The sequence below is a fragment of the Chiroxiphia lanceolata genome, chromosome 21 (genome assembly GCF_009829145.1).
Source record: "Chiroxiphia lanceolata isolate bChiLan1 chromosome 21, bChiLan1.pri, whole genome shotgun sequence".
Classification (NCBI taxonomy): domain Eukaryota; kingdom Metazoa; phylum Chordata; class Aves; order Passeriformes; family Pipridae; genus Chiroxiphia; species Chiroxiphia lanceolata.
Window position 1 is genome coordinate 4973191 of NC_045657.1, and position 27805 is coordinate 5000995.

Below are 27805 nucleotides of genomic sequence, written 5' to 3' on the forward strand. Positions count from 1 at the left end.
GTAATCTGCATTAATTTGTACATGCAAATTCTTACCCCAGACGTCGGATTTAATGGAGAACTTGTTGTAGGCCAGGCTTTCTGGGGCAGTCCACTTGATGGGGAATTTGGCTCCAGCGTGGGCCGTGTACGTGTCACCCGTCATTAACCTGCTCAGGCCAAAGTCTGCCACCTTCACCAAGTGGTTCTCCCCTACAAGGCAGTTCCTGGCAGCAAGGTCCCTAAAAACAAAAAACAGACAAAAAATAGGCAATGAGAAGTCTTTCCCATCTCACTTTTAGTGATAGCAAGGAAACCTGCTGTTCCAGAAGAGCCCTGGGCCTGTGTGATTATTTTGATCAGGGTATTAAACAGAAATTCTGTAGTTACATGCACCCATGTGAGAGGGAAAGTTATTTTCCATCCTGGCTTTGTAAGACTGTCATCCAAATATTTCTTTTTTTTTTTCCCTAATCTGAAGTGAGAGCTTCAAGAAGCCCCCTCAGTTTCAATAAAAGCTGCCACCCTCAGGATAAAAATAATTTAAAGAAATGTCAGTGCTCAAGTTATCAATAGCTGAGGATGAGCACTGAAGAAACCCAGTCTCAAAGCCTCACTTTTTGCCCACCCCTCTAACGCTTCAGTCACCCCAACTAACACCAGTTATCCTCCAGACTCCTTTTCCAGTCCTTGCTCAAGCACCAGGATTTCCCAGCTCTGCCCTCCTTCCTTCCAAGTGTACCACCTTTTACAACACGACTTGTTCACACCATCTTTTGGCCCTTGCAAACCTGTTGTAGCCTCTGCTGTCAGTATTGACATTTTCAAGGGACTGGGCAATAAGCAAAATTAAGCTTGTCCTCTGCATTTTTTCACCTGGCTCCACCCTGGCAGGTGAGAGATGTGCATGTTGCATTTGCCTCTTCCCTGGCTCGTACCTGCTGTTTGCACACTCAGAAATGCTTCAGGAGGATAAAAAGGTAAAGCACAGAAATATATCTTTCCTAATGTTAGGTTTTGTTAGAACACTTTTCCAGATTAGGTCACGTTGAACTAAAAATTGATTCTACCAGGAAGCTCCAGTGAGATCTTTAGATAAGAGGCAGACACTGCCACTGTTTCTTTTGCTTGTTCTGCTCAATCAGAATAAATTAAATATTAAAAAAAAAAGAGAAAAGAAAAAATTACATCTTACTAGATGCCCATTAAATTTTCACAGTGTTTTTGAATATACCTTCTTATCAATGCTGATTACTACAATGTGTATCTAAATAAAACCTCCTCTTCATAATCAAATTCCTCCTCCTTCCCGATTCATTAAATGAGGTCAGAGCCCAGCATTTGAATCCATGGATGTGAATTGTGACAACACTCTTCAAATAATTGGGTAGGTGGTTATGGGGGTGGCTGATAAGGAAAAATGCTACTATTTATTTTAGATAAATGGATCATCAGAAATAAGAGGAAATGAAATGAATGGCAGAGCAGACAAACGAGATTCACACAAAGCGGTTTTTAAAGTTTACTTCCTGCGGGCTGACGGGACAAAACACTTTCAACAGAGCAAATCAAAGGCTGCAAATTTTAATTGGCAGCATCACTGTTCAATTTATTGACCGATGGCAGCGTTTAAACAGGCCTTTCAGGCAGCAAAGGCAATGCATGACTTGGAGGAGCACCTAGAACCTCACACACGATCTTCATATTTGTCTCTATGAAAAAACACGTGCTAATTCCATATTCCAGTTAATTGGGCAGGAAAGGTCACGCTGCAACACCGAGAGCATCTTGTATAAAGCTCAGTGACTCTCCAGCCCTGGCGCAGGATGTGTCATTATATTGCCAGGAGCCCACTTCTGCAGATGAGGAACGTAAAGCTCCAGCCATAATTGCAGCACACTTAAAGGTCAGAGTCTCTGAGACTTTTAAGACTGCAGAGATGCTTATTAAAGTGAATACGCAATCCGGACAATAGCGGGAACAATCCCTACAGAGGACGGGAAACAAGGTGAACCAAATAAGAAAGAACATGGGCTGACGTGGCTCTGCTGTGAGCACTTGCTCACATCCAGCAACACCAACTGCAGTTTTAATGGCTGTTACAATCAAGGAAGTAGCTTATCTGGTCCATTAAAAGTCTGTTACTTTGGGAAGCCTTTACAGTTAAGGCCCTTGCCCAAAATATAAAAGAACTGACGTGTCTTTCACCTGCAGCTTCTTCAAAGGTAAGAGAAAAACTCTGAGAGAAAACCCATCCTACAGACAGGTTAACAGACTGTGTCAGAACACAATGCACTAGTGTGTTAAATATAGAACACCAACTGCATCTAAGTCAATGCCGTGACAGCCTGAAAGGCAGGAAAATACATCAAGGGGTGTTCTGTGCTCGAGATTCAGGGGTGCTCATGGTCCTTCCTACCTGTGAATGAAGTTTTTCTTCTCCAGGTACTCCATGGCTGAGGAGATCTGAGTTGCCATGTACAGGAGCACCACAGCATTCACCTCCTGCCTGTTACACTCACGCAGATAATCCAGCAGGTTCCCATATGTCATGAACTCCGTGATGATGTAGAAAGGAGGTTCCCGCGTGCACACCCCTGGGGACCAACATAAAGGTGCCAATGAGTGTTTGAGAACCTCAGTGAATCTTCAGGTTTTGTCCTCGAGGGCAATTTGCACCTCTAGAAGGTAGAAATATGGGGCTTATGGAAAGAATGAGTTCTGCTTGGAAGTGGTTAATAGAGGGGTTTAATTTTCTGCTTCAGGCTCTGGCAAATTAAACATTAGGGAGACGAGATCATTAAAAATCATGTATTAGTGGTACAAATTGTGAATTTTGCCAGACAATAAGTGTCTGTATTTAAAGCCTTGGTATGGTAAGCAGCTTATCTGCTCCTTAACATCCATATCACTGCACAAGGGTTTAGTTCAAATCCCTCTGCTTGGTATTTATCACTTACCTAATAATTGCACCAAGTTCGGATGCTTGATCTCCTTCATTACTGCAGCTTCTTTCAAGAACTCTTCCACTTCCATGGTATCCTCCTGCAGAACAATGGCAAAGCTTTGGCAAACAGTGTGCACAAAGGGGGAACAGATTTTTGTATGAGGACACAAAAAGAACTGCAAACTGACAACATAAGCCATAGTTCTTGCGAGGTAATTTTTCCCTGTAGTCACATCACAAAGCCAGGGAGTTAGGAACATTGGCTTTTTTGTATGATTTAAAAAATACATATTTTTGTCATTCTTATTCTAACTGAGCTTTCTGGGGAAAGAAAATCCATATCCTTTTTGTGAGGGGTCTCTCACAGGAACACTCAGGAGCTGAAAAGGCAAAAAAAAAAACGTGCTTGTTCCTAACAGGAAAAAAAAGATAACATGAAATAAAAAGTACAGCAAAGGAACAAGAATGAACATAAAAGGAAGGACACAACACAATCAAACGCTTGAGAAGCTGCTGAAATTCAGGTCTGCAGATTCAATGGGCAGGAACAAGAATCCCCTCCCCATCCCAGACAGGGAGACACGACCAATGGCAGCTACTCTGTGATTGAAAGTCCAAGGTTTCACAGATTCATTTCTGGCATTTAGAGCCTGACCCATGACGTAACCACTGTGGGCAGACGTGTCACTACCGATTCGTTGGATGCCATAAAGTTACTTGGCACAGCACAAACCCAAGGAAGAGACAGTCTTGCTCAAAAGACATATTTTTCTGAAGCAAATATGCCCCAAATGGCCGGAAGGTCGTTTCAAAGTGGTGCAAAAAAATACAGATCTATTCCTAAAGCAATGTTTCTTTCTATATCCATATTTTTTTTTCATTGATGGATTAATGTTGACAGGCTACATGGACAAAGTGTTTTAAAGAAGGATTGGAAAGGATTTACTGCTGCTGGTGAGAATGATAACAGTGGGCTGCCACGGTGAGATCCAGCCAGCTCCCTGCTTTGCAGTTAGCACGGAGAACATTTTTCCAACAGTTTCATTCAATCATTTACTATTCATTGCCAATTAGCTTGATTGGCAGCTGCAATTTTTCTGAACACACTGTCAAAACTAATAGTCCAAAGGTCCTTGTGAGCAGGACCTTAAACTGTTCTCTTTGGCAAAGGAAACTGGGTTAATAATCCAGGTTGCAAAATTACCCTAAATACGCCTTGATCTTATTCATGCTACACAAACCCTGGAAGGTTTCTCCTCTGCATAGCTGCTCCACTGTTTGAAATCTCCTACCTCTGAGTGACCAAATTAACAGGAAGGACACATACAGAGAACCACTGCAACAATGATCTCTCTGAAAACCTGATCTCGTGCAAAGGACCAGCCTTAACCGGCTTCCAGCTCCCACTGGAGGAAATAAAACAGTTCTGGCTGTACAGTATTTTCCTAGCAGAGCACAGGGCCATGCCATGGCATTAAGGGACACTGGGGTTGTGTGTTGTCTAATTTAAAACACAGGTTTCTCTGCTGGGGAAAAAATACAAAAAAAAAAAAAAGGAGAGAGAAAAAAAAAAAAAGAAAAAGCAGAAGCAATCCTAGTGGCTGCAGACTCAAGGTGTGCAGTGAGAAATGTGCTGAGCTGACCAGCTCATAGCAGTTCAGCCATTAAATGGCCCTCAGGAGAACACGCTGTGGCCACAGTTAAGGCAGGATGAACTTGGTCCAACACTGTGCAGGTCAAAGAGCTCTGTGCCCCATTCTTGCAGCCACTGCCTGCCTTGTGCCCCCTTTCCAACACTGGGGGTAAAAACACAAATTCAGAGCGTGTCCCTTATAAATACTGATGTGTCCTGTGCAACTCGTGGAGCTGCCACTGATGCATTTTAATGGGAAATATCTCAGAACCAAAACACTGTCTGAGGAACAGTGTGTGCTGCTTGAATTGCCTCCTTCTAGAGTTCTGTGCCAGCCATGAGCTATGTTTAGACACTTGATAGAAAACTGAACAACAAATGGGTGTTCATAAGCATCATTATTCAAAAAGATGCTGGAAGGACCTTTTCTCCCCCTCTCTCTCTTAGTCTGCCCTCCCCTTTTTCTTACAGAGAGATCTGGAGTAGATGGGGAAGGAAACAAGAAGAGTCATATAAAGTTTTGAAAAATATTCTCTCAGAGGAAAATAAAATGAGTCATCTGAAGGGTTGCTCAGAAGCTGCGAAAGGCTTGTTTTCCCCAGTAGAACTGGGATATAAATGTGATTTAAAAATGTTTCCAAAAACTTTGAGGAAAGCTATAATCCCACCTGTCAGGCAGTACACTAATGGATTTTAAAAGGTGGATTATAAATTCGCTTTTAAGGATGGTTTTAGCGTGCATAATTGCGGGTTGGAGTGTTTCTCAACTCTCTCTTCTTGGTTGTTCTTACACTCCCCAGTGGAACATGCTGCTCCATGCTACATTATGAACCACTTTTAGCAGTGTTTCATTAAATATTTATTTGATATATTTGAAACAGCCATGGTCTGTATTAAGGTTTCTCCTTTGCACAAACAGATTTGATGGGATAACATACAATTTGTCTTTGTTGAGGGGTTTTAGAGAGAAGAGAATGAAAGCAGGATGAGAAGCCTGAAGGCATCGGGAATCCTTACACTGCAGCTCACAGCAGGAAGATGTTACATCAAGCAGTGTTCCAGGAAAGCACTGAGCTCTCCTCAATATAAAAGAGGTGTTTTCTTGAACCTGGTCACATCCCAGCTCACCTGCTCTGCAACACTCCCGAGTGATCCCGAGCAGGGACAACACTAGATGTCACTCGCTCCCTGTGCAAGCAGCACTTGGACTCCCCCGCTGGGAGCAACAGCAGGAGCCTCCAGAGTACAAAAAAGGCCAAAATGAAAATACTTTCTGCAGCCATAGCAACCCAGAAGTACTAAGGCAGCCACTGCTCAGAGAGTAAGGATGAAATATTTTCCCCAAATCAAGGAAAGGTTCTTCCCCCGGCACTAAAGAATCTACACAGTCTCTCCACTTCAAAATTTCCACTGCAAAAAAAACCAAAAAGAAACAAACAAAAACCCCTGTTCTGTTTGTTTCTGCAAGACCAAACCACGTCCCCATTCGAGGAGAAAGAACATGGTGTCAAGTTCGCATAAACTCCTATTAAGCAATCAAATGCAATGTGTGCAGATGGTGCCAGAAGATCTCAAGACAGTTTTATAAACATAGATGAATTAAGCAATGACCTTATGAACTCACAGAGCACTATTTGCATTTCAAGAGACAAGGAAACCAAGACACAGAAATCAGGGAGCAGAGCCAGCAGCAGAACTGATTATCCAGTTCTTCATTAAAGCCACTTATGAATTTTAATACATCTTAGCTTGGATACCCTTTTTCCTCCTCTTGTGTGTTTCGATCAGAAGCAGCTGTGAACAATTGCTTAAGACTTCCAGGTACACAGGGAGCTTGCCTTTTGGGAGAGACGCCACATAAGACAGAAAATCAAAACATGTAAAGCCTCCCTGAAGCACAGCCTTTGAATTTTGTGTTGACTGACTCATAATCCACAATTTTCCTTAAAACACCAGATTGTGCTGGTGTGTTCATCCGTGAACAGCTCACCTTTACCACACCCTGAATGCAAGACACCACGGCACTATTTACTTTTCTAAGGTTTCATCCATTCTAAAGTAAAAACTGTGCTGCTAACATCCTCCTTTGTTTATATACGAGTGTTTCACGCATCGCATAAACCGTAGTAGGATCGAGCTCTTTCAAAAATTAACTGTTCCAAGCCTACAGCACACAAAGGACGGCCCGACATCAACCCAAATTTCTAACCAGGGCTAAGGGCAGGGCAGATACCCCGAACTCGCGCTTCCTGCTGGGAACGTTCCGAGACTGAGTCCTACCTTTAGAGTCTTCACGGCCACTGTGAGGTTGTACTTCTTCCAGACTCCTTCATACACCTCTCCATACTGCCCTCCACCCAGCTTGTGCTTCATGGTGATGTCGGTTCTCTCAATCTCCCACTTGTCATAGTTGGGGGACACGCCGTAGATCGTGGGCTTGTTGCGCTTGGGCGCCGGGTAGTGCAGGGTGGTGATGAGCCCATCTGCCACGGTGGAGTGGTGGTGGACCAACTCTGCCAAGGTGTTGAAGCGGCTCTCTGAAGACACATACAGCTGGGAAGCAAAGAGACACAGAAAACTCATTCAGGTAACGCACACCGCGGTAGAAATGCGCTCATACGTAGAAACTACATCGCAATGTCGTGAAAGCGGAGTGTTGCGTTGCTTCTACTCAAGCTGCAAGAACTATGAGCTCCACAAGGTCTTGTAACCAGCTCCAGAGCCCAGAACAGTCACTGCTTACATGGGAAAGGCATCAATTCAGGAGAAAACACATGCACTTCGCCAAAACAAAACAGGAGGAACGGCTGCAAATAGCACCAGACTGACATGCTGCTGCTTGAGGACTCTCTTTTCAAGAGGCTGGTCAGTAAAGACTGTGGGACTTTTCCTGGAGGGTGGGGGGTTGTCAGCCTCAGTGTCTCAATTTCACTATTCCTATTTGGGTTATGACATTTCCTCCTTGAAGTGTCCTTGGCAAAATGGAGGTTTCCCTGCTTTTTCCTAAGCTTCTGCAGAGCATTAGCATGAAATCAGGGAGCTGGTCTGCTCTGTCCTTTTGATGGGCACTGATCGATAGCACAGAAGTAAAATCATTACCACTGAATGAAAACCTGCTGCGAGGCATGATAACCCATATTTGTTACCTTCTTAACATTTATACAGAAGATCCATTTTAAGCCTAAAATCCTAGTAAAGATAACAGACAAGTGACTCCCTCCCACCAGAGGGAAACTATCTCCAATTTTCATCCTCAAGCCCAGCCTTCTGCCAGGCAAGGTGACAAAAGCTAGGGATTTAATTATTTGAAAAGTGATGCTGGTTACACCTGAAGGAGAGGGAGAAATCTTTGTATCAGAGTGCACTTTGCATCATAGTCCAGCCTATGCTGGACACAGAAGATGGAAGAGCTCCATTTCTCACAAAGGACCAAGGTCTGGCAAGGGACAGACTTGCAGAAAGAGCAGCACCATGTTGGCCACCCAAATTTCTGTCCAGTCCACACACTATTCCTACTGCTCATATCACATGCCAGTAGCTATGATCAAACTTCCCAAACGCCTCTGACTTGTTGGATATGCACTCAACAGGTTCTGCATGTGCAGTGGCCATCTGTCAGGGATTTCAGGAGGCTGGGAAGTTGACAGGGCTGCCAGGCATCCAAAAATCCCAGGCTTAGGGTCAAATTCTGTCTCTCCCACCCGGACAGAATTGCTGGATGGAAAAAGAAAATGCACCAGTGAACTTCCAGCAACAAGCAAATATGTCTAACAGAAAAGGGAGATGCATTTGCAAGAGGGAAAAAAAAGGTGTGCAGGGAGGGACAAAACCACCTCCAAACTCAAAGTCTTTGTACTGGAGACTGGCAATTCCTGTATGGATACACCTCCTTTGCAGGCATCTGTTTACTATACAAACTCATAAGGAGAATGAGAAGAAATATTCTGAAGCATATGGGAGCACAGGCACTACATGCAAGAAAAGGTGAGGGAAAAGAGCAGTTCTATCATCCAAGGAAGGAGGAGTGATGGATGAAAGTGCCTCTCCCCCTCAGCATCCTGCTTGCCCACATCCCTACTCAGGTTTATGAGGATGAGCCACAAACTTATGTACGTCCAGTGACTGTTATGGTCAGAACTGGCAAAAGCTGATAATCTATGTGTGTCATGGGCTTATTTGGAAGAGTTGCAGAAAGGTAAAATGCTCAGCTCAGGCACACTGTAACCGGGAAAGGGGAAAACAAACACAGCAGTGAACGACCTCGCAGATCAGTCACAGGTTAGACTGCAAGATACAGGGAGGCCATTGGCTTTCCAGCTATGGCCTTTGTAACACAACAAGGGCCCCCATAAGGGTTCTGGGAAGTGAACACTAAATAGCATTTGTCATCCAAAAAAGGCAGCTATGCTGTAGAAACCTACCTCGCCAGTGCTGGGAAATCACAGCCCTCGTTAAAGGCTTTTTTGATGTGCAAGGGCATTCAGAGTGGAGGGTTTTACACCCTGGCCTGGAGAAATCTACTTTCCCTTCACTCTTGTTTTTCTTTTGCTACAGATGTTGATAAAAAAAACTCTGGGGGAAACTTTAACTCTAGAAAATAAAGGTATCCTCCTGGGGAGCATGTTCACAACCCTCTACCAAAATGAGCTGGATATTGTTCTGGTAAAGCGACCAAATCTCATTTAAACAACACAGCTAAAAAAAACCAAAACAAAACAAAAAAAAACCCCTCCAAACCCCCACAACACTTTGCATGGTCAATGAGGTGAAATCACCTTAATAACAGATGTTCTGAAAACAGAAAAGTGACAACATAAGAGGCTTTCACAGCTGCTTGGTGCAAGCGACCAAGCATTAGCTGGTACAACCACAATTTAAAACAAGCCATGCCTGTTTGGGAACGACTTGAAGTACTTGCAGTGGTATGAGCACTGCACATGTTACACTGAGGATTAAAATCTAAAAATATGGATGTAGAGAAAGCTGAACTCCAGGATTACTTGGAAGTATTAGAGAAGCACGGAGAAGGAAGCTTCCCATGGTTTTATGACCGCTTATATCTCATAAGAATTAGAGATATCTGTATTTAGTGTGACAGATTATATGATCTTGTTATAGAAGGAGAAGAGGCTAAATAAATGGTCAAAGGTTTCAGAGAAAACCTGCATCAGGATGGAGGACATCCACACCAAAAAAAATCCATGAAGGTCCCTGATAAAGGAGTGAGTCTGCATCCAAGTTCAGCTGTTGGAGGGTCCAAGAGACTCAAGCAGGACATGAATCCTGATTCCTTAATGCTGAAGACAGCAGGATTTGAAGAACTAGCTGGGCAAGGCTGTTTATTCAGTTGGTTACTCAATAGGAGGCCTTGCCTCAAGTACTATCAAGTCAGGAAAACCAAGTCCTCTGTACCACGGAAGTGGTTTACCAGATGACTGGCTGCACTGTGCCAGCCAAATCAAGCAAGCTCACTCTTAATACCTTCCTTAAAAAAAACCCCAACCAACAAAACAAAACATTAGAAGGTGGTCCGGAAGAATATGACCCATTAAAATGGGAAATAAAGTAAAAAATCCTGGAGAAGTTTTTTTTTAAAGTTGTTGAAGCCCAATGCATTCGGTATCACCAGTACTGAAGTTAAGACAAACAGACCCCTGATCTCTTCATAGTCCCTCCAACTTCCCTCCAGGACAAAGCCTGGGTAAGGCTGTGCAATGCAGGACACACATTCCTCTAACACCTCTTTTTCCTAAAGCATGTTCTCTCAGGCAAAGGATATGATCCCACCAAAGCCATTCATCCTTACTGGAGAATTTGCAGACATTAAATTCCCTGGACAGGCTGACTAATGATACAGCAGGCTGGGGAGGCCCCAGGTGCTCAGGGCAGTGAAGGTAAGAGCTTTTCTTCAGCACAGCCACGCTCTGCTGCAAAGCCAGTAACTGAGTGTGACACGAGCAGCTCAGAGCAGGAACCTGCTCCAGCAGCCTGCATTCCGCAGAGGGACAAACAGGAATATTGGCTGCTTCTCCCCCCAGCTCCTCAGCTTTGACAGCCAGGGACAGTGTGCTGGAAGAGCTCGGTGTCCCCCAGCCCAGCAGCAGAGTGGGCAGCACATCTGGCACTAAGCTGTCACAATTCACTGCCCGGTTCGTTAACACAAATTGAAAATGATGGGGTTTAACACGCCAGGCTGCAAACTGCAGCCCATGATGCATGGACATGGCAAACTGCCCCTTCTGCAGGGATGCTGGCACTTGGCACTACATCAGGAGGACTGTGGTACCTCTTCACTTGCCCCTGCATGCAGAGGTGAAGCACAAAAGCCACAGCTCTCTCAGCCACTGCAGCTGCTCAGTTTAGCATTTCCAGCCACCACGAGCTGCAGTGCATTGTTCTGATCTGCAGCTTTTCTCAAAAACACCAATTCAAACAACTTCGTGGAAAATGAACAGTTAACCCGGCTAATACAGACCTGAATGGATTATTGTAGCTCTGCAGAACTGTGTTTCTGGGATAAAAACAGCTCTGCTGGGATGAAAGCCCTCACATGCCAAACCCTTTTACAGCTCAAATGGAGAACATGTGCTATCTCCTCGTGGACACGTGTTTATTTACACCAACCGAAGGAGGATTCAGTTCAAAACATTCACATGTGAACACTGCTCATCTGCCAGCATCTATGGGAATAGAGGGACTATCAGCTACAGAGACAGGAGGAGGAATAATATTCCAGATTGCCATGTAGTCCTTCAAGTATGCTGCACGTCACAGTGCTGGTGCTGACCACAGAGTGTGTCTATGTGGGAGGAAAAAGGAAGAATCAAAGCACCGTAACTTGGAAACGTTGCCTTAAATAACATGGTCAGAATTGTCTCAATTACAACCTGTTTGCTAAAGCAGGCAAAAAGTATTTCATCACTGAATAAAATCTGTTTATCTTATTAAAGGTTTCTGATAAATAAGGAACGGGATGTACTGGTTCCCTGTATTCTCATACTAAAGATTTTGCTGGCAGCATTGCTGTAAGAAGAGTGAAGCTCTCACAGGACAAGGGAAAATTGGGCACAGTGGGCCACTACTATGCTTGATTGCTTTTAATTTTTTCTTTTGAAGTGATTTAATGGCACAGAATCTGTCATCTATTAGATGCTGGCAAGAAGAGCCTCAGCAGCCACGCTCCAGACCCACACTTCAACTTCTGCACAGGATCTAAAGAGACACTGCTTAAAACAGATTTGTTAAAACCCAACGTTTTCCAAAATCTAATGCCAGTAGAAATGTTTCCATGAAATTCAAACAAAAATCTGTGGAAAACTACACTTTTATGCTAACATTTCTCTGCAGCATCCACAAAGCACGGCATTGCAACACTGCTACAGCACACAACAATCTAGGGAAAAAATGAGGGAACTAGGGACACAGCCCATATAAAAGTGAAAGTGCCTACCCGTCTCCAATGATCACGCTGAAATACTGTAGAGAAATCAAAACAGTAGTTAAAAATACTGCAGAATAGCTCAGAAAGCATTCTATCCCTAATATTTACAGGATTACTGTAATAATTACAGCAACAGGTGCTGATTTTTCTATTTGGCAGTCAAAGAGATTCTCTTTTGAACATAAGGGACAAGAATTCATCCTCAGAATCTCTTATTAATGATCTCCATTACATTCAGCTCTGATGTAACTCTAGTATCTTCTACCTTAAAGTGTTTCACTGCTGAGCTGTATTACATCACAGTTTGCTAAAGGAGTAAAAGTGTTTTGTCCCGGCCACGTCACAATCTCAGAGTTTATTGTAACTACAGATGGTAAACGCTGTGCTCAGGGTTCAGAGCTGCTCAGTTCAATTGTTGCTGTTTGACCTCATGCAGTCAGTGGACAAAAGCATCCCAGCAAGGTTTTCCCTCGGGGTTTGGATGTCCTGGAGCCTACCTTGCCGTCGGAGGCGGTGTTTATGCGGTAGTGGTACACCCTTCCTTCGTAGCGCAGGGAAATGGATCTCTGGCCCGGGCTGCTCTCGCTCTCCCGCACCAGGAAGCTCCCGTTGATCCCACTGCTCAGGAGGTACTCGGCAGCATTCCGTGACACCGGTCCATGATACCAGGAATGCTTCTCCAAGCTGTTCACGGGGGTGATGTAGTTGCTGGGGACCCAGCCCTGCCCGTTCTTTGTCTGGGCCTCGCACCACTCCCCGTTGTGATTGTAGCCCAGGACACGGAGCTTTTCACCTTGGAAAACAGAAAATGTATTCACACACGGCAAACCTGGCAGCTGAGGACAAAGATGGGTTCTTTCTGGCTAACAGATCACTAGTAATCTCCTAGAAGAAGAGGTATCTGACTCAGCAGGGAGCATGTGTTTCTCTTCAAGCTTGAGTGGACCCCTCCAAGCCAAATAAAGTCACATGCTTCAGGAGATTTTCAGGCTCTCGTGCAGTTCTGCACTAGCTCCAATACTGCTTGAGCTTAAAAACTGAATCCAGCAAATTTTATTTGAACTGAGCTGGTTTGATGGAGCCAGGAGAGAACTGGAGTGGATAAACAATAAAAAAGTAATTTCAATTAGCAAGGTAAGTAGATGTAACTTGGAGTACATGTCGTGTTTTCTTACTCAAATCCTTCTGGTCCTTATACCTATATACACAGTCATTTGTCATACAGGGACTGTGTTTTAGAGAACTATGAAAATACAGGCCAGCTCCAAAATCAGCTTAGTTTAATTTCTCAGTTCAAATTCTTGCTCCTAATGGAGACCTTAGTTTTGAGAAACAGTTTTTTGTCCAATGCAACAACAACAAAAAAACCCAGTTTTAACCTTTAAAAAGGTTATGATTTTGTGACATATTTGTATTTGTTTAAGAAGAATCCCCACAGTAAAAAACAATTCCATAGGGTTTAGTGTATAACTCAGTTATTTCACTGTGACTTTTCTTCCTATGCCTTCTCACACATTCCCAGTGCCATCCTGCCCAGTAACCTTACCTTTAGTTATGCTGAGAGTGTTGTCCCCACTCGCCACAAAATCATACAGTGCAACAAAGAGATGGGGATCATTTTCACTAGGACAGGACAGAAGGTTTTCCTTGGAGTTCCAGCGAGCTGCTTCGCTCAGACCTTGGGGCTCAAAGTCTGACACTACCGGTCTCTGAAGGGCTTCTGGAGGAGAAGGAGAGAGAGAAAGGAAAAACCAGGTTCATTTTGACTGATAAAAGCCATCTGGTCAACCCACGCACTCTGACTTTCTAATTTGCATTGTTTCTCGACACGTGTGCTCCTCATGCATCAGATGATAGATATGGACAGCTCTTTAAGGCAGATCTCCTGCCACATAGGCAGGACTCTCCTGTTCCAGAGCTGTCCTCCAGCCTTCCCAGAGCCCCCAGCTCCTGCCTCTCACGATACACAGGAGAAGGAAAGTCCCTCTCCCTCCCTCCAGTAAATGCAGCTCACGTAGGCTGTTTGCTGCCTGTAAATCCTTTGGCTCACACCTAGCTGCTGGAATGGTTAGATGTGAAAACAAACCCAAGACCTTTAAAAGGTAAATCCCTTAATTATCCTATAAATGAAATGGCCAGAATGTGCGGCACAGAGAGCCAGGCAGGGTGAGATTTATAAGACATGGTATTTAAGGAGTTAGGTATTTCTGTTCTTCACTTCAGTATTTTTAACCACTTTCTTCTTATTTGAGGACAAGGCAGTGCCTTTTTTGTTGCCCCCTCTTGAAACCAGAGCACAGCAGCGAGCACACTGCGCACACTGAGCTGTCCACATTTTTAGGAACCCTGAGATACCTCCTGAGAAAGAGATTCCTAGAAATTGAGCTACACAGTAGCTCAATTGAGTAAAAACCAACCCCCAAAGTTTTTTGTACACTGTAGCACACTGGGCATATAATATTCTGTGATGATCAGGCAAGTCCAACAAGGAATTTTATTGCAGTTGCTCCTGCAAACCCCCCCGCTCTGGACAATGAGTGAAGAGTTTGGGGCAGCGGTGCCCCAGGTAGTTGTGCCCCCTCACTTTAACGTGCCATCCCCAGATATTCTGGCAGCCCCACGTGTGGCTATGTTGGCACAAGAAGAGCAGGACAATAAGTTGTGAAACTCTTGTTTTTTGCAGGGTCATTTTCCATCTGGATGAGTTTTTTGAGCGAGGTCACAGCACTGCACACAAAGCACTGCGTCAGTGCAGCTCTGGGGACAGGAAACACGGCACTGTCACATCAGCCCCTTGTGCCACAGAACTGCTCTTCATTACACAGCAACAGCCCCCACCTGCTGAATCCCTCCTCTGCACAGGCAAACACAGCAGGGCTTTGGAGGCAGAAATACCTGGCCAAATGGCTCCTACATTATCAGGTCACCTGGGAGCACAGCTCACTCTTTATATTTGTAGATTCAAGAACTGATACAACTGACACCAGAAAACATATGGAAGTCAAGCGTGGATTGGGACAGGTCCAAAATACATTCCCCAATGGAAAAATGCTGAAAAAACCACGCTCCCAACCCTGCAAACACTAACAATACACAATATTTTCTAAGCTTTGGTGGTATAAGTGCCATTATTTACCCACAGACAATCTGGCGTCCTCCATGTGTTGGTCAGGTCACCACTGGAAAAGGCTCTCTGGGTGGTTATTTATGTACACGAGTACTACTGTATTCTTTGGAAAACACAGTATCCTATATGTGAACAAAACAGCAAATATAGATACTGCTGGGTCTGTTTTCCCAGTTAAACCGTATCTGCAAGGAGAGATATTTTTGAAAGTAAAATAATTCCACTTTCTACGCTCTTCCAAAGTAAGAAATGTGTTGGGTGGGTTTTTTTTAAAGCACATTGATATCCTTGCCTCCCCTTCCTGTGTGTCCTGCGGAGAATATATTTTAATAGCCTGAGTTTGTTTGAAGAGGGACAATGAATAAAGAAGGAGGAAATCCACTTTCAGAATAAGCTATAATCATTTCACCATGAAAATGCTTTGATCCTGTCAAGCCCATTAAGCTCCCTTATCAAACACAGGGCACTGCAGTGACTGGAGAGACTCCAAGGAGTTACACCTGGAACAGACAGACAGCAGAGCTGCAAGCAGCACATCCACAATGTCAGCGAGGAGCCAGACTGTGATACTCTCCCCCAAACACAGGACAAACCAGCACATGCTGCTCCATGGGATGGACCATAACCTCTGTTAGGAAGGAAAATGCCTCCCACATGGGGCATGGATTCGACAGGAAGGCAGGAAATCCAAGGCAGGCTCCCCTCCAACTCCAGCGCGATCGCAGCCCAGTGAAGGACGGATCATGCACAGCCATGGATGAGGATGTGGGAGGAAAGCCAAGCGCTCCACAAGAATCCCTCCCTTGTGCCCAGGGATGCTGGGACTGACTCACTGCACACAGATGCCAAGGTATGTGCTTCGATTCATCTGTGAGACAACACTGTGCCAAGTGCCAACAACACCCACAGGCTGCAGCGCGAGAGTCAGGGAAGGCAGGTTTTGCTCGGTGACATTCCTACACACACTGACTCAGTGATAACGTCTGCAAACCCAAGGACCAACAAGAGCAAGGGCTGTTAAATACACATATGAGAATGTGCAAAACGGGAAAACCACCCCAGTGGCCCAGGATGCCCATATGCTCTGTATCCCCCAATGTGACCTCGCTGTGCAGCCGCCACCAGCACCCCGGTGTGGGTACATGCTGAGCATGAACCCTGCTGTGCAGGACAGAAGGATGGGGAGACGCCAGACCCAACTCTTGGATTGGGTGGGGCTGGTGTTTCCAGAGGGTAGAACCCCAGGTTAAGAACTGGGGTGGGGAAGGTGACGAATGAGAGGATGGGCGGCCAGAAAGGGAGGATGAGGCCCTGAGTCAACACGGAGAAGAGCATAAAGGAAAGAGCAGAGTTGTGGTGACCCGAGTGTAGCAGAAGCTTGATAGACCGTGACAAAACACACTTTTAAAGGGCTGGGCCCCAAGAGGAGGCTGTCAGCAGACTGAGGACACAAACCCATGAAGCGAGAGAAGCAGACAGGACACGTCCATCTGGGAGCCACGTACAGCCCGGCTGTCAGCAGCGTTTTTCCCTGCGAGCGATTCTCCGGTAAATCTGCCCAGACATTCCAGTCCTTCAGAGCAGGAATTAGACATTGCTGTTCATACGTATTGAGGGTCTTTTTCAACAGCTTCCTCGCCTCCTACTGCTGGTTTTAACTATAATTTTACAGCACTTCTGAGCTCTTCAGTGGGCCAGACTCCTCCTAATAAATCAGCCTGGCTGCTACACCTACGGGAGGCCATCCTGGCACGGTGACGGGGCAGGAAGCAGGAGTAATTCAATCTGTTATCGCTGCGCTGTCGTTCCTTCCGTGCATCCACTTTGTCTTGTGCTGCATCCCAGCAAGACTGTCATTTATTACTCTGATCATACAGTGCTCTGGATAACACCTGGATTCCTGGTAGGAGTTCCAAGGCAGCGCTGTAATTCAGTACTCCACTAACACCAACTAAATGATGACTCTTAATTAAAGTGGTGCAGACTTTGAAGTAAGACAACAGCAGCTTATATTTTGAGGCACTAGCCATAAGAATGTCATCGTTTCCCTCCTAAATTAAGTTTTTACCAGGAGATATTTATGCTTGCACACTAAAAGGTTTCGTAAGGGTAACTATCTCCTGCTCATTACTGTTTATACAAAGCCATGAATCATTGTTAGGGGCTGTGTAAGAAGTTCTCAGACATGAATAATTCTGGTGTAGATCAACGCAAGCAAATTTCCTTCCCAATGTAAGGGAAGGGTTGGGAAAAAAGGCAGGAGCACAGAATTACACTCAGCTTCTCCATAGCTGACTGCAAGGCAGTCCCGAGGGAAGGAGGAGACCTCCTGTCTCCCTGCAAAGCAAACATCCTGTGGGCTTACAAACTGTGCTGGCAATTTTTCCACAAGGTTTGTAGAGCGAGGGAGAGCAGAATACATCTAGTAATCTCTCTGGAGGTACAGCACATGCCACCTAAACCTTCTCCTTCCTCTACATTCCCTGTACTTTTCTTTTCCCCTGGAAGAAACTATGATAAATGGCAGAATAGTTATGGATATTTAATACATCCAAATAGTCCCAACTCTGAGCACATAAGATGGAGCAGCTGCCTCTCTGTTCAGTATTTCCTTAGTGGTCCTCATGGATTCCCTATGCCTGACGGAATATGGATTTAAAAATTTAAAAAAAAAAAAAAAAAGTAAACCAGATCTTCCCAAAAAAAAGAAGGAAGGATTCATGTTTTATTTCAGATTCATCCCTTGAGTGAGATCAGGGTCACAAGGACACCCATGGCTCCTGCTGCAGTGCCTGTGCTCAAACGGGCCCTCGCCACCAACTGCAGGGCTGGATCTTGTCTAACACCCTTGGTGGTGTGCTGTCTCCCCCTCCTTCTGATTCTGCCATCATCAAACACATCTGTTGCTGTTTTTTGTTTGGTTGTGGGTTGTTTTGTTGGGTTTTCCTGGAAGTTCACTCTTACACGGGCCTGTAGGTTCCCCCTGAGTTCATTCACTGAATTTATTCCATTTATAACCCCTTAGTGACATGGCAAACATCGTCTTTCCCCAGCCAGCTAATCACAGTTGTAGATGGATGGAGTGGAATAGGGGGCATGGCAGAAATTCGGATTTTATTCCCAAATCTGCTACTAAACTGCTTCCTGACCTTAGACAATAACCTCTGGGAGAGGAAGGGGAAAGAGTAACCAGATCCAAGTGAACTTCAGTGACACTTCAGTATTTCTGACAACTTCACCTTTGCAATTTTTGGTTTGGTTTCCTTATTAAGGGAGCAAAAGTAGTGACCTGTGTCCATTTCTGAGCCGTGGGAAGGGAATGCACCAAGCAAGAATCACCAACATTTACTGTTATATTCCCCTGTTTTACTAAGCAGCCCCACAGACTGCTCAGGGAAGGACTAACATGTCTGTAGATGATCAGTTTTAAGTCTGAAAACAGTCACAGCTTTCCCCAGGAAATGATAATCCTTTCCTCACCACATCCCATGGGAAATGGCAGCAAAGCACCATCAGCCAGATTTTTAAATGAGGATGGGACAGGCAAGAACCACTGGAACAAGCACATAATTAACACGCCATTACAGAGCCAGAAACGCGTTTAACAGCAAGAACTCTACAAGGGGAGGCAGCAACTCCAGCTTATTGCATTTGCTCTTCCTAACAGGGTGACCAAAGCCCTCCCTGCTGATCCTGGTGACATCAGGGCAGGATGAGTCGCTGCGTTGCTGATTTGGGTCTGGCTCAATATGTGCCCAAATGCATTAAAAAACCTCTCTCTCCAGGAACAGGGCAATGGCTACAGGCTGCTGCTCCTCCCCAGGGTTGTCTATTCTGCTGTTACAAGACACTCTTAAAAAAAAAAAAAAAAAAGAGAGAGAGAGGCAGTCTGACAGCTGGCAGGGCAGGAATCGTTTCAGTTAGAAAACAAAAGGACTTTACTAGTGTCCCCAAAATGGCTTTTAAACTTCACAGTGAACACTGACAAGTTTTAAACCAGGCTTCTGCCTTTCAGTGGTAGAGCCAAGCCCAAAAAGGCAGCAAGAGTATTTCAGCCCCTATTTGGGACATGGACACGTTCTGTTTTCCTGATCAGATTGGCAGCAGTACTTGCTGTGCCTCTTCCCTTCTACTCTTTACCCTTTCTTGGTGTGAAGTGGGTGAGGAATTATTCACTTTGGCAAAGGCAGAAAGGATAAAGCAGATGACAGAAATTCAGATCTGTCACATTTTAAAATAATATTTACTAGTGGGAATAGAAATGAGGGCAAAGAAATGCCCAGCTCAAACATCATTATGAAGACTCAGTCATCATTAGAACCAGTTGAAACTTATTTTTGATGATGTTAAGAAAATATTTCAGATTTTTCAGGGAGCAGAGCAGCCTGCCCATGCATAGTACCACACACAGCCATGGGCCACAGCACCTGCCAGCCCTCCACACCACCACAAAGAGGATCCACAAACAATCCTCATTCCTGCAAACTAACAGAGCATAAAGACTTTTCAGAAGAGACCACCATGAAAAGAAAACCACATTTCTGACTACTTGGTCAAAAGGACATGTACAGCTACACATGTGCCTGACACTAAATCAGCCTTACACCAAATCCAGACTCAGAAGACTATTCTCAAAAAATGTGTTTAAAAATACAACTAACAGACTTGATTTTCTTTTGATTTTTGCTATTCATCGACCAAGCACTGCTATGTTTCTGTAAACACACAAAAAACAAAATAAGAAACTGAATTAAGTAAAATGTCATCCATCCTCCTGGCTGCAACTGGTTTTCCAAGCACCTAATGTTTAAGGTTTCCCAAACTAGTAGTAAAGAAACTTTCAGCTTTCCCTTTGTCCTGAACAGATTCCCATACAAATAAGATATCAGGAGCAAAGTTAAATCATCCAATGATATCACCATCATCTCCTTAATCCTTTCAGAAGCTTCACAGAGGCTGTGGAACACCCGTGGGAATGGACTGGCCATCACATGTTGCTCACAAGGATCCAGGAGCAATGATCCCTAGTTTCTGACCCTTGACATAAAACTGTCCCCTTCTCATGCTCTGCCAAGCTTAAGTGGTTTCTATCAAAATTTACAAACCCGTATGTAAAAACTCGTTATCTTCTTAAGGGCAACGCAAGCAAATGGTTTTCACTCGTGCCCTTGGAGTTCAGGGGTTTGGGACAAGCCACCACCACTCTTTTTAAAGAGTTCTCAACAGCACTTTTAACCTCACAATAATTTTAATAAGAAAGCTGCCCAGGAATACCATGTGGGGACCTTCAGCTTCAGAAAGGAACAACAGAAAATCCTATTTTTTAAAAAACTTTTTTTTTCCCCCACCAGATGAGTATAGATTTTCACTTCTTACCCTGCTACCCTGCTTTGCAAGAGGTCTCCAGTTGATTATGAGGGTCCTGGGCTGCCTGTCCTGACTGACTGTCACATCATGGTCGCAGTTGCCACATCTGTTCACCTTTAACAGGCCACTCAGCTTTGCCCCATGCTGAGCTGAGAAGTGAGACTGAGATACTCTGAGAGAAGACCGTTTAAAAGTTCAATGCTCGTTTCCCACCCCATTATAAAAAAAAAAATAAATATGCAACGACTGTCTCAGGGAAGCAGAAGGTGAAAATATTACAATATTAATCGTGTTAATGATCACGTTCTTAACCCGTGCTGACGATATGGCCAAGTTAAACTATGTTCTAATCCTATTATGCAACTGCATTGCAAAGTGGGAAGGGGGGCAGTGGTTGTAAGGAACACAAAAGAGAAAACTTGCAAAAACAGTCAGGGTAACACCCTTGTAACATCATCCTTTAGCATTCATTTCTGCAGGGAAGAGAGGCCCCAGATGCTCTGCCTGTTCTCCCAGGGCTGTGTTGAAAGATCCAACAGCACAGAGAGGAGGCCCAGCACAGCTTGGAGCTCATTCTCAACACACAGACTGAGCAATACCAGAGGCAGGGGACACAGAGAGAGGTTTTATAGACTTAAAAGATCACAGAAGAACTCAGTCACAGAAAAAGATCAAAATTACTCATACACATCTACCCTCTGTTTGGTTTCTGAAACTTTGAATAAACAAAAAAAGTCCTCTGGAAACCGTTCTTTGACTTCAGAGATCAGAAAATTCTTCAGAGCCACTAAATGCACCCGACAAATACAGACTCTTGATCCAAAACTACTTCAAGTGAGTTTGCCACGAGCAGCCATTTGTAGATTTTGAGATTCCTAACCTATGAATTTCTGAGGGCCGTTTCTGCACCGAATATTTGAGAGTTGAGCAACAGCGACTCGCGATAGGCCCCTGGAAATCAGCTGCTGCCTTTCGTGCCTCTGATTTGATGAGTTAGCATGGTCCTCCTGGCATGTGGATTATTTTTACTGAGGCAACATCCAGCAACACAAAAGAAGCTGAAGGAGCCTGGACGGCCCCGGTGGGTCGGACACAGGGGCTGGGGTTGGATGGGGGGACTGTAACGCTGCTCCACAGGTGGGGTGTGAAGCCATGAGGTCACGCCAAGCAAGACCTCACCCCAAACTCCCCCCACCCAGCACAGTGCCTCAGTCGCCCAGGCTTTCCTTCCCAAATAGTTGAGTCCATATGTTCAACATCTCATTGTCTACAAGCAACCATGGGTGTGACTCAAAAATCACTTCTTAAAAGCAAGCATGCGAGAAAATTCAGCTCAGTGAATGCCTGTGGAGAGCAAACTTAGAAGGGGATAACCAAAATTAACTAAGACATTATGCGTTAACGCACGCTGAAAATATTTTACGGATGGACTCATCTAAATTTTCTTCTTGAGTCTGGAGTTGGGTTTTTTTAACGTCCAAAATAAGGGATGTCTTCCCTTGGAAAAAAAATAAATAAAGCTGAGGCCTGAAGACACGGATTTGTTTATGGGCTCGGCAATAAGATCACTTGACATTTTACAACCATAAATGGTAGAGCCGCGCTCCCTCCGTATAACTGCACTTAATGAAAGGCACCTGGGTCTGGACGCCACGAACACCCCTTGGTTCCTTCACCCCGACACCCAAAAACTCAGCCTGAACCTGGCCAGGACCAAACGTGCCCCCAAGGCTGGCCCCAACTTCCAAGAGAGGGATATAACTCATGTCCAGGATAGTGGCGGGATCGGGTTGTGCCCCCCGGGAGCACGACCCAACTCCAGCCCCTTTGGGTACTCACCTTCCAGGTAGCAGCTGGAGGAGGAGGAAAGCCCCTTCTTCGATTTGCAACCCACCAATTTCAAGCAAATCTCCAACATTTTCATTTGTTAGAGTTTGGTTTTGGCTGTCTGGTTTCCCTTCCCTCCCCCCCTCCTTCAGCTTCTTCTCTCACTGTGGAATTATCCGTTAGAAGTCTAAAAAGAAGTCTAAAAAGATCCGGTAAGGGTCAGAAAAAGTCCAGGAGAAGTCTAAAACAAAATATCCAAGAAAAGTCGACGAAATCCAGGGCTCTGAAAAGCATTACAAGGGCGAGCCCGAGAGGCGGAAAATCCAGGGGCCCCGCATCTCCTCTCCCGGGGAGTTAACTCCAGCCATCTTCCCTCCTTCCCAACTCTTTTGGCGGGAGAGGGAGGAGGAGGGGGTGGGAAAAAAAAAAAAAAAGAAAGAAAAAAAAATGGAAAAGGAAAAGAAGAAAGAAGAAAAAAAAAAAATAAAAGCGAAGCCAACCAAGTTGGGCAGAGTCAGTCGTGCCGGGCGAGCGCTGGGAGCTGGGGCTCCGCTGCCAACAAAGGGCCCCTCAGCCACCGCCGGCCTCCATGACATCAGGCATCCAGCAACGCCCTCGCTCCTTAACCTCCTCCTGCCTGCGCCTCTCCCAGCAACACGGAGGCCAGGGGGAAAACCAACAGGTTTCCCACTCCTGGGAGAGCCCCTGCTCGGTTTGGGAAGGCGGGGGGGGAAAGGCGGGATGGAGGAGCGAGGCTGCTGCGCTGGCGCTTTGTGCGCGGCGGTTGCGCCAAGCGAAGTGTGGGCGAGCGGCAAAGTCTTCAAAGCGCGTCATTTCACAGTGGATTAAGGGGCTGTTGGAACACTGGGAACGGGGAGAAGCAACCCGAGAGCGATGTCCATTTGTAACCCGGCACAAAAAGCCGTGGGGGAGCTGGAGCTCCTTCCCAGGGATCCTGTCTTAGCATCTCTGTGCTAATTACAGGCAACAGGACTCAGGTTTCAGCTGATGCAGTGACACAAGCAAGATACTGCCAAAAGTTTTCACTCTCCCACTACCTACTGTTCTTTTTCCTTGCAAACTGTGCCCTTCCCTTGCAGGTTTCTCAAGGCTATGCGTTAATTAGTGCTCTCTGATTTTGCATTTTTTATAGAATATTTTCTAGCATCGTTGTACGTGTCCTTTTTGAAACAACCATCACTTTTGTTACATATATTTATCTATATACATCTCTCTCTAACAGAGATAGCAAACTGCAGTTTTTTCCACTCAAAAATCCCCTTTCATCTCCCAAACCTCGGGGAGCTTTTGCTGCTCAGAGCAAGAGGTGCTCAAGGGTGTAGAGCTCATCAGGGTGCCAAACAGAGAGGTTGGGGAAAACGGCCTGGGAAGCTGATCCCAGCACAAACCGCACTGCAACGTGTGGAGTGCTTGGTGTGTCACACACGGAGCCAACAAAGCAGCAAATCCTCATTTCTGTCCCTGAAAGCTTGCCTTCACATCTGACAGTTTATTTTGGCAAGGTTACTGACTAGCTAGTGCTCTTTTGCCCTCCAACGTTTTCAAACACTGAATACTTGAGGGGAAACGCTGCATGCTTCCAGCATCTGAGGACCATGTCTCCGAAACAGCAAACATTGCTCAGACTCTTTAAACATTATTTTACAGCATTACTTTGCCTCAGCCTTCTGATCCATGGGGTGTACACATGAAAGACAGCTTGGAAAAAAATCCCTGATCTCTCAACCCGTGCTGAACTGCAATAATAGCATTTGCATCTTTTTTTTAAAATACTGCAAGTCTCATTTCTAGCAGAGAAATAATCACAGTAAGGACAGCATGATGTTCGAAGTACTTTCATGCTTTTCTCAGAAAACATGAGTGTGGATATTCCCATTTAATACATCAAGAAACAGTGAGAACACTTCAACATTTCCTCAATTCAGACAGTTCAGCAAAGAGATGAGGCCCCAGATGCCATCCCCACCTCTGGGAGGCTGCACAAGCATTGTGAAGACAATGATACAGTTCCCTCCACGCTCTCCCATCCTCCTTCCACTTCTGGAGGAGGATTCCTATTTTATGGAAGCACTAAAGTTTCAAGAGAAACCAATACCTAATCCACTTGCTCCCTGCCTGCCTAACATGGAACTTGTGTGGAAATGCACTGGGAGAGAGAAAAAAAAGGAAAGAAAAAAAAGAGGAGTTAAACACAGATTTGGAGGAGAAAGGTTACATAAATCACAGAAGGAGCTCAGTCCTCACGTGCTTGGGCCCATGTTTAGAGAACTGGGATGAAACGATGCCTTAAGAGCAGACCAAGCATCTCGCACGCAACTTCTTTTCCATGTCAGGAGCATCCCCATCCCTATCCCGCTACTCCTGCGGCTGTAGGAATGAGGAATCTCCACAGCATTCCTTGGCAGTACAAAGGCTGTCCCCCATGAACACCACCCAGACATTACAATTAAGGTGAACACAATGAGCACCAGCAGAATTAATGCGGATTACATTCCTGATGAACTCCTGGGGTTCTTATTCCTGAAGAAGAATGCCTCATCTCAAATTAAATTAACCCGCTTGCAGAAGAACCTCACTGCAGGAGAAACACATCCACTTGGGGAGTTAAACACAAAGAGCTATCCTGGGATAACTTCCCCTGTAGATAAACAAATTAATTCCCTTTATGTTTCCAGGCAGACATGCTTGTGTGGTCCCTGTGCTACAAACATCATCCTTCAACATTTCCTCTTTTGTCTCATGGCAATCTGGGCTGTAAATACTTTGAGCAAACACCCTCTGCTTTTCCTGAATGTCATGAAATTAACTGGTGATACAGAAATAAAAGCCATATTGGTAGTGTCACACAACCTCTGCCACTGTTACAGCTGTCAGCCATTAATCCCTTTCAGGTTTGTTTGTCATATACACATCTTAGAACAAAATCAGTCATGAAACGTGCGCAGAATTCTGGACTACAATGACTGATGCAACCTTCAACTCAGGCTCTGTGTTGCAGAATAACAAAACAATTAGGTTGGGATCAGGCTCAGAAGGTCTCCAGTTCCAGCTCCTGCTCAGAGGGCAGCTATCTCTCTAGATCAGGCTTTTCCAGGCTTTTTGCAGCTAAGCTTTAACCAAGTCTGCTGAGCCACTGAACACTTTTCATCCTCTCGCATCTACCCAGCTTTGCCTTGCTGCAAGTTTTAAAGTGTTGCTTCTCCTCCTTCTGCTGTGCACTTCTGAGAACAGTCTCCAGCCACCAGTTGGGTGGTTATGAGAGCACTGGGACCTCTTTGGGACCTCTTCCATCCCCTCTTCTCTGTCCAAGTTAAAGGCAGCTCCCTCAGCCCCGGGGGGCACCGCCGGCTCCAGCCCCCGCCAGGCTCCCTCTGGTGTGTCAGCATCTGCTACGGGGGAAGGAGGGAGCTGGACAACGTGCTCCAGATGTGGCTTCACAGGCGCCAAAAAGAGGGAAATAATCACTTCCCTCGACCTGCTGGCTCTGCTCTCGTTAATGCAATCCAGTATCCATTAGCCTTTATTGTTCATGCTCCTACAAGAGCACAAACCTATTCAGCCGACGGCCTTCATGTTTGAGCTGTTCCTAGCAGACAGATATTTGTTCTTTACTTGCTTAAAGCTACCCAAAATTCGAGGACAGGTTTTTTTCCAAAAGAGAACGGTCGCACACATGACAGCAGCAGTGAAAGGACTGGACCCCAGGAACAGAAAGTGAGTTTTGGCATGATCCCACGTGTTAGCAGCTGGAGTGAATTTTGTTGCGATACCATTAAAAACAGCTTGAGTGTTTGTCGCCCATTTAAAAGCAGAGCTTAATTTTGGTTTAAAATCCTCTTCTGAAACATGGAAATATAACAAAAGTTGAAGTCTCAAACTCTGGGCATTTTTTGATAGTCCCAGTCAGACGATTTGGGATGGAAAAAGTCACTTGAAAACATCATAAAGTAGTGGTTAAAGCAAAGGAGTAAAGGAGTGTGCCAGAAAAAGAGCAGATTCTTGCTTGCAGTTTTGAGTTACCTGTGCCTTATCTTTCTCTTCTATAAATGCAGTTGAGAATTTCCCCACAGGTGATAAAGACTTAACTCAGTACCAGTTGTTAAACACTTTTTTTGTCTCTGGAGCAACAAAATGTAGAATCACATAATTTGTGAGATGTGTTTTTCTGAGTAAGTGATAAGATTACACTTGATTTTGGGCATCCATAGGTCAACTGTCTTTAGGATTAAAAATAGATCCATGCCACAGAGCACTCCCATGCTACACAGTTCTCTTCTGATGACATCTCTCACACAGTGGAATAACAGATTCTATCACCATTATCTGATTAAAAATATATGTGTATATGAAAATGATCAAAGAAGCCTATGTCGAAATCCAAGAATGACCACAGCATGTGCTACAGATGCAGCTGTAAGAAAGCTGGTCTTTGATCCAACAGCAAATGCAGCATTGCCTGTTTTCCTGGGGGTTTGTCCAGCTTTAAATGACAGATTCCAGTTTTACTTTGGATTTTCAGGTCCTCCACTATTAAACAACTTCATCCACTCTTAGATACAAATTGCCAAATGTTTGGGGAGATGCTGGTGTCTATTAGATTGAGAGGACCAGCAACTTTAAAATCCTGGCTACTAAACTCTACCTTCTCAGCAAGTGAAGCACAAACACACTGGTGGAGTCTTGTAAAGCTGTTTGCAAAGAGTCCAACTTCAGTGGATTGATTACATTGATTGAATCACAAGAGCTTTGAGAAATTCCTTCTGCCAAAGAAAGCAGGGCAGAAGGTGAGTCTGAGACTGGCAGGGTTCGAGGTGAGTGCACATCCCACACCCAGCCCGTTAAAAGCCACCTCAGATTTAAGCAACTGTCTCGAGTCAATCACCTCTTAGTCTCAAGGAATTGTTCAGACACCTTGTAACTACTCCAAAGGACGAGTGGAAACAAGTCTTCCAGGCTACTCCAAGGTTCTTCACTTACTGGAAATGACAGCACTGCTCACAAGGCGATGACGTTTGGGATTTATTTGTAATACCTGCCACGTAACGGGCAAGAGGGTGAGAAAAGTCCTCCTTGGTGTGTGCACACAGAATGACTAAATCAGCCCAGTAAAACTTTCCAAGTGTGTTCATGCACCTCAGGAGAAAGCCCAAGCGACCAAGATATGAAGGATCTCCCAACTTCCACCGTTCTGGTGAGCACTAAGAATCCATAATACCACTGGCTTTAGGAATGCACACCCAGATAAACAGGGCTCAAGTGGTTTTACTGCTCTGCCCACACGTGTGTGTGTGTGCCTTCAGAGATGTGTGTAACGTGTACTACCACCCCAACTTTCTCCAGCACTGCCCAACCTCAGAACCACTCCACCTGTGCTGCCAGTGTCTCTCTTCTTCCAGCTTTTTACATAGAAATCTCTGCCTTTCCTTTTCCACTTCATACACAAAGCATTTTTAGAAACCACTGT

The 27805-nt window shown here is 45.0% G+C and overlaps 1 protein-coding gene across 2 annotated transcripts in view; it reads right to left on the reverse strand.

The window, feature by feature from the left end:
- ABL1 (ABL proto-oncogene 1, non-receptor tyrosine kinase) overlaps positions 1-27805 on the reverse strand; it is a 78640-nt gene that overhangs the window by 9455 nt on the left and 41380 nt on the right. The window contains exons 1-7 of one of the 2 annotated variants that reach the window (XM_032708457.1): positions 22333-22743; positions 13546-13719; positions 12497-12792; positions 6839-7111; positions 2939-3023; positions 2398-2575; positions 36-220 (exon numbers count right to left, since the gene is read on the reverse strand). In XM_032708457.1, coding sequence (XP_032564348.1) covers positions 36-220; positions 2398-2575; positions 2939-3023; positions 6839-7111; positions 12497-12792; positions 13546-13719; positions 22333-22417 — 1276 coding nt within the window. In that variant the 5' untranslated portion in view covers positions 22418-22743. Of the gene's footprint in view, positions 1-35; positions 221-2397; positions 2576-2938; positions 3024-6838; positions 7112-12496; positions 12793-13545; positions 13720-22332; positions 22744-27805 lie in introns of those variants that run through there. The other variant, XM_032708456.1, reaches the window with a different exon arrangement.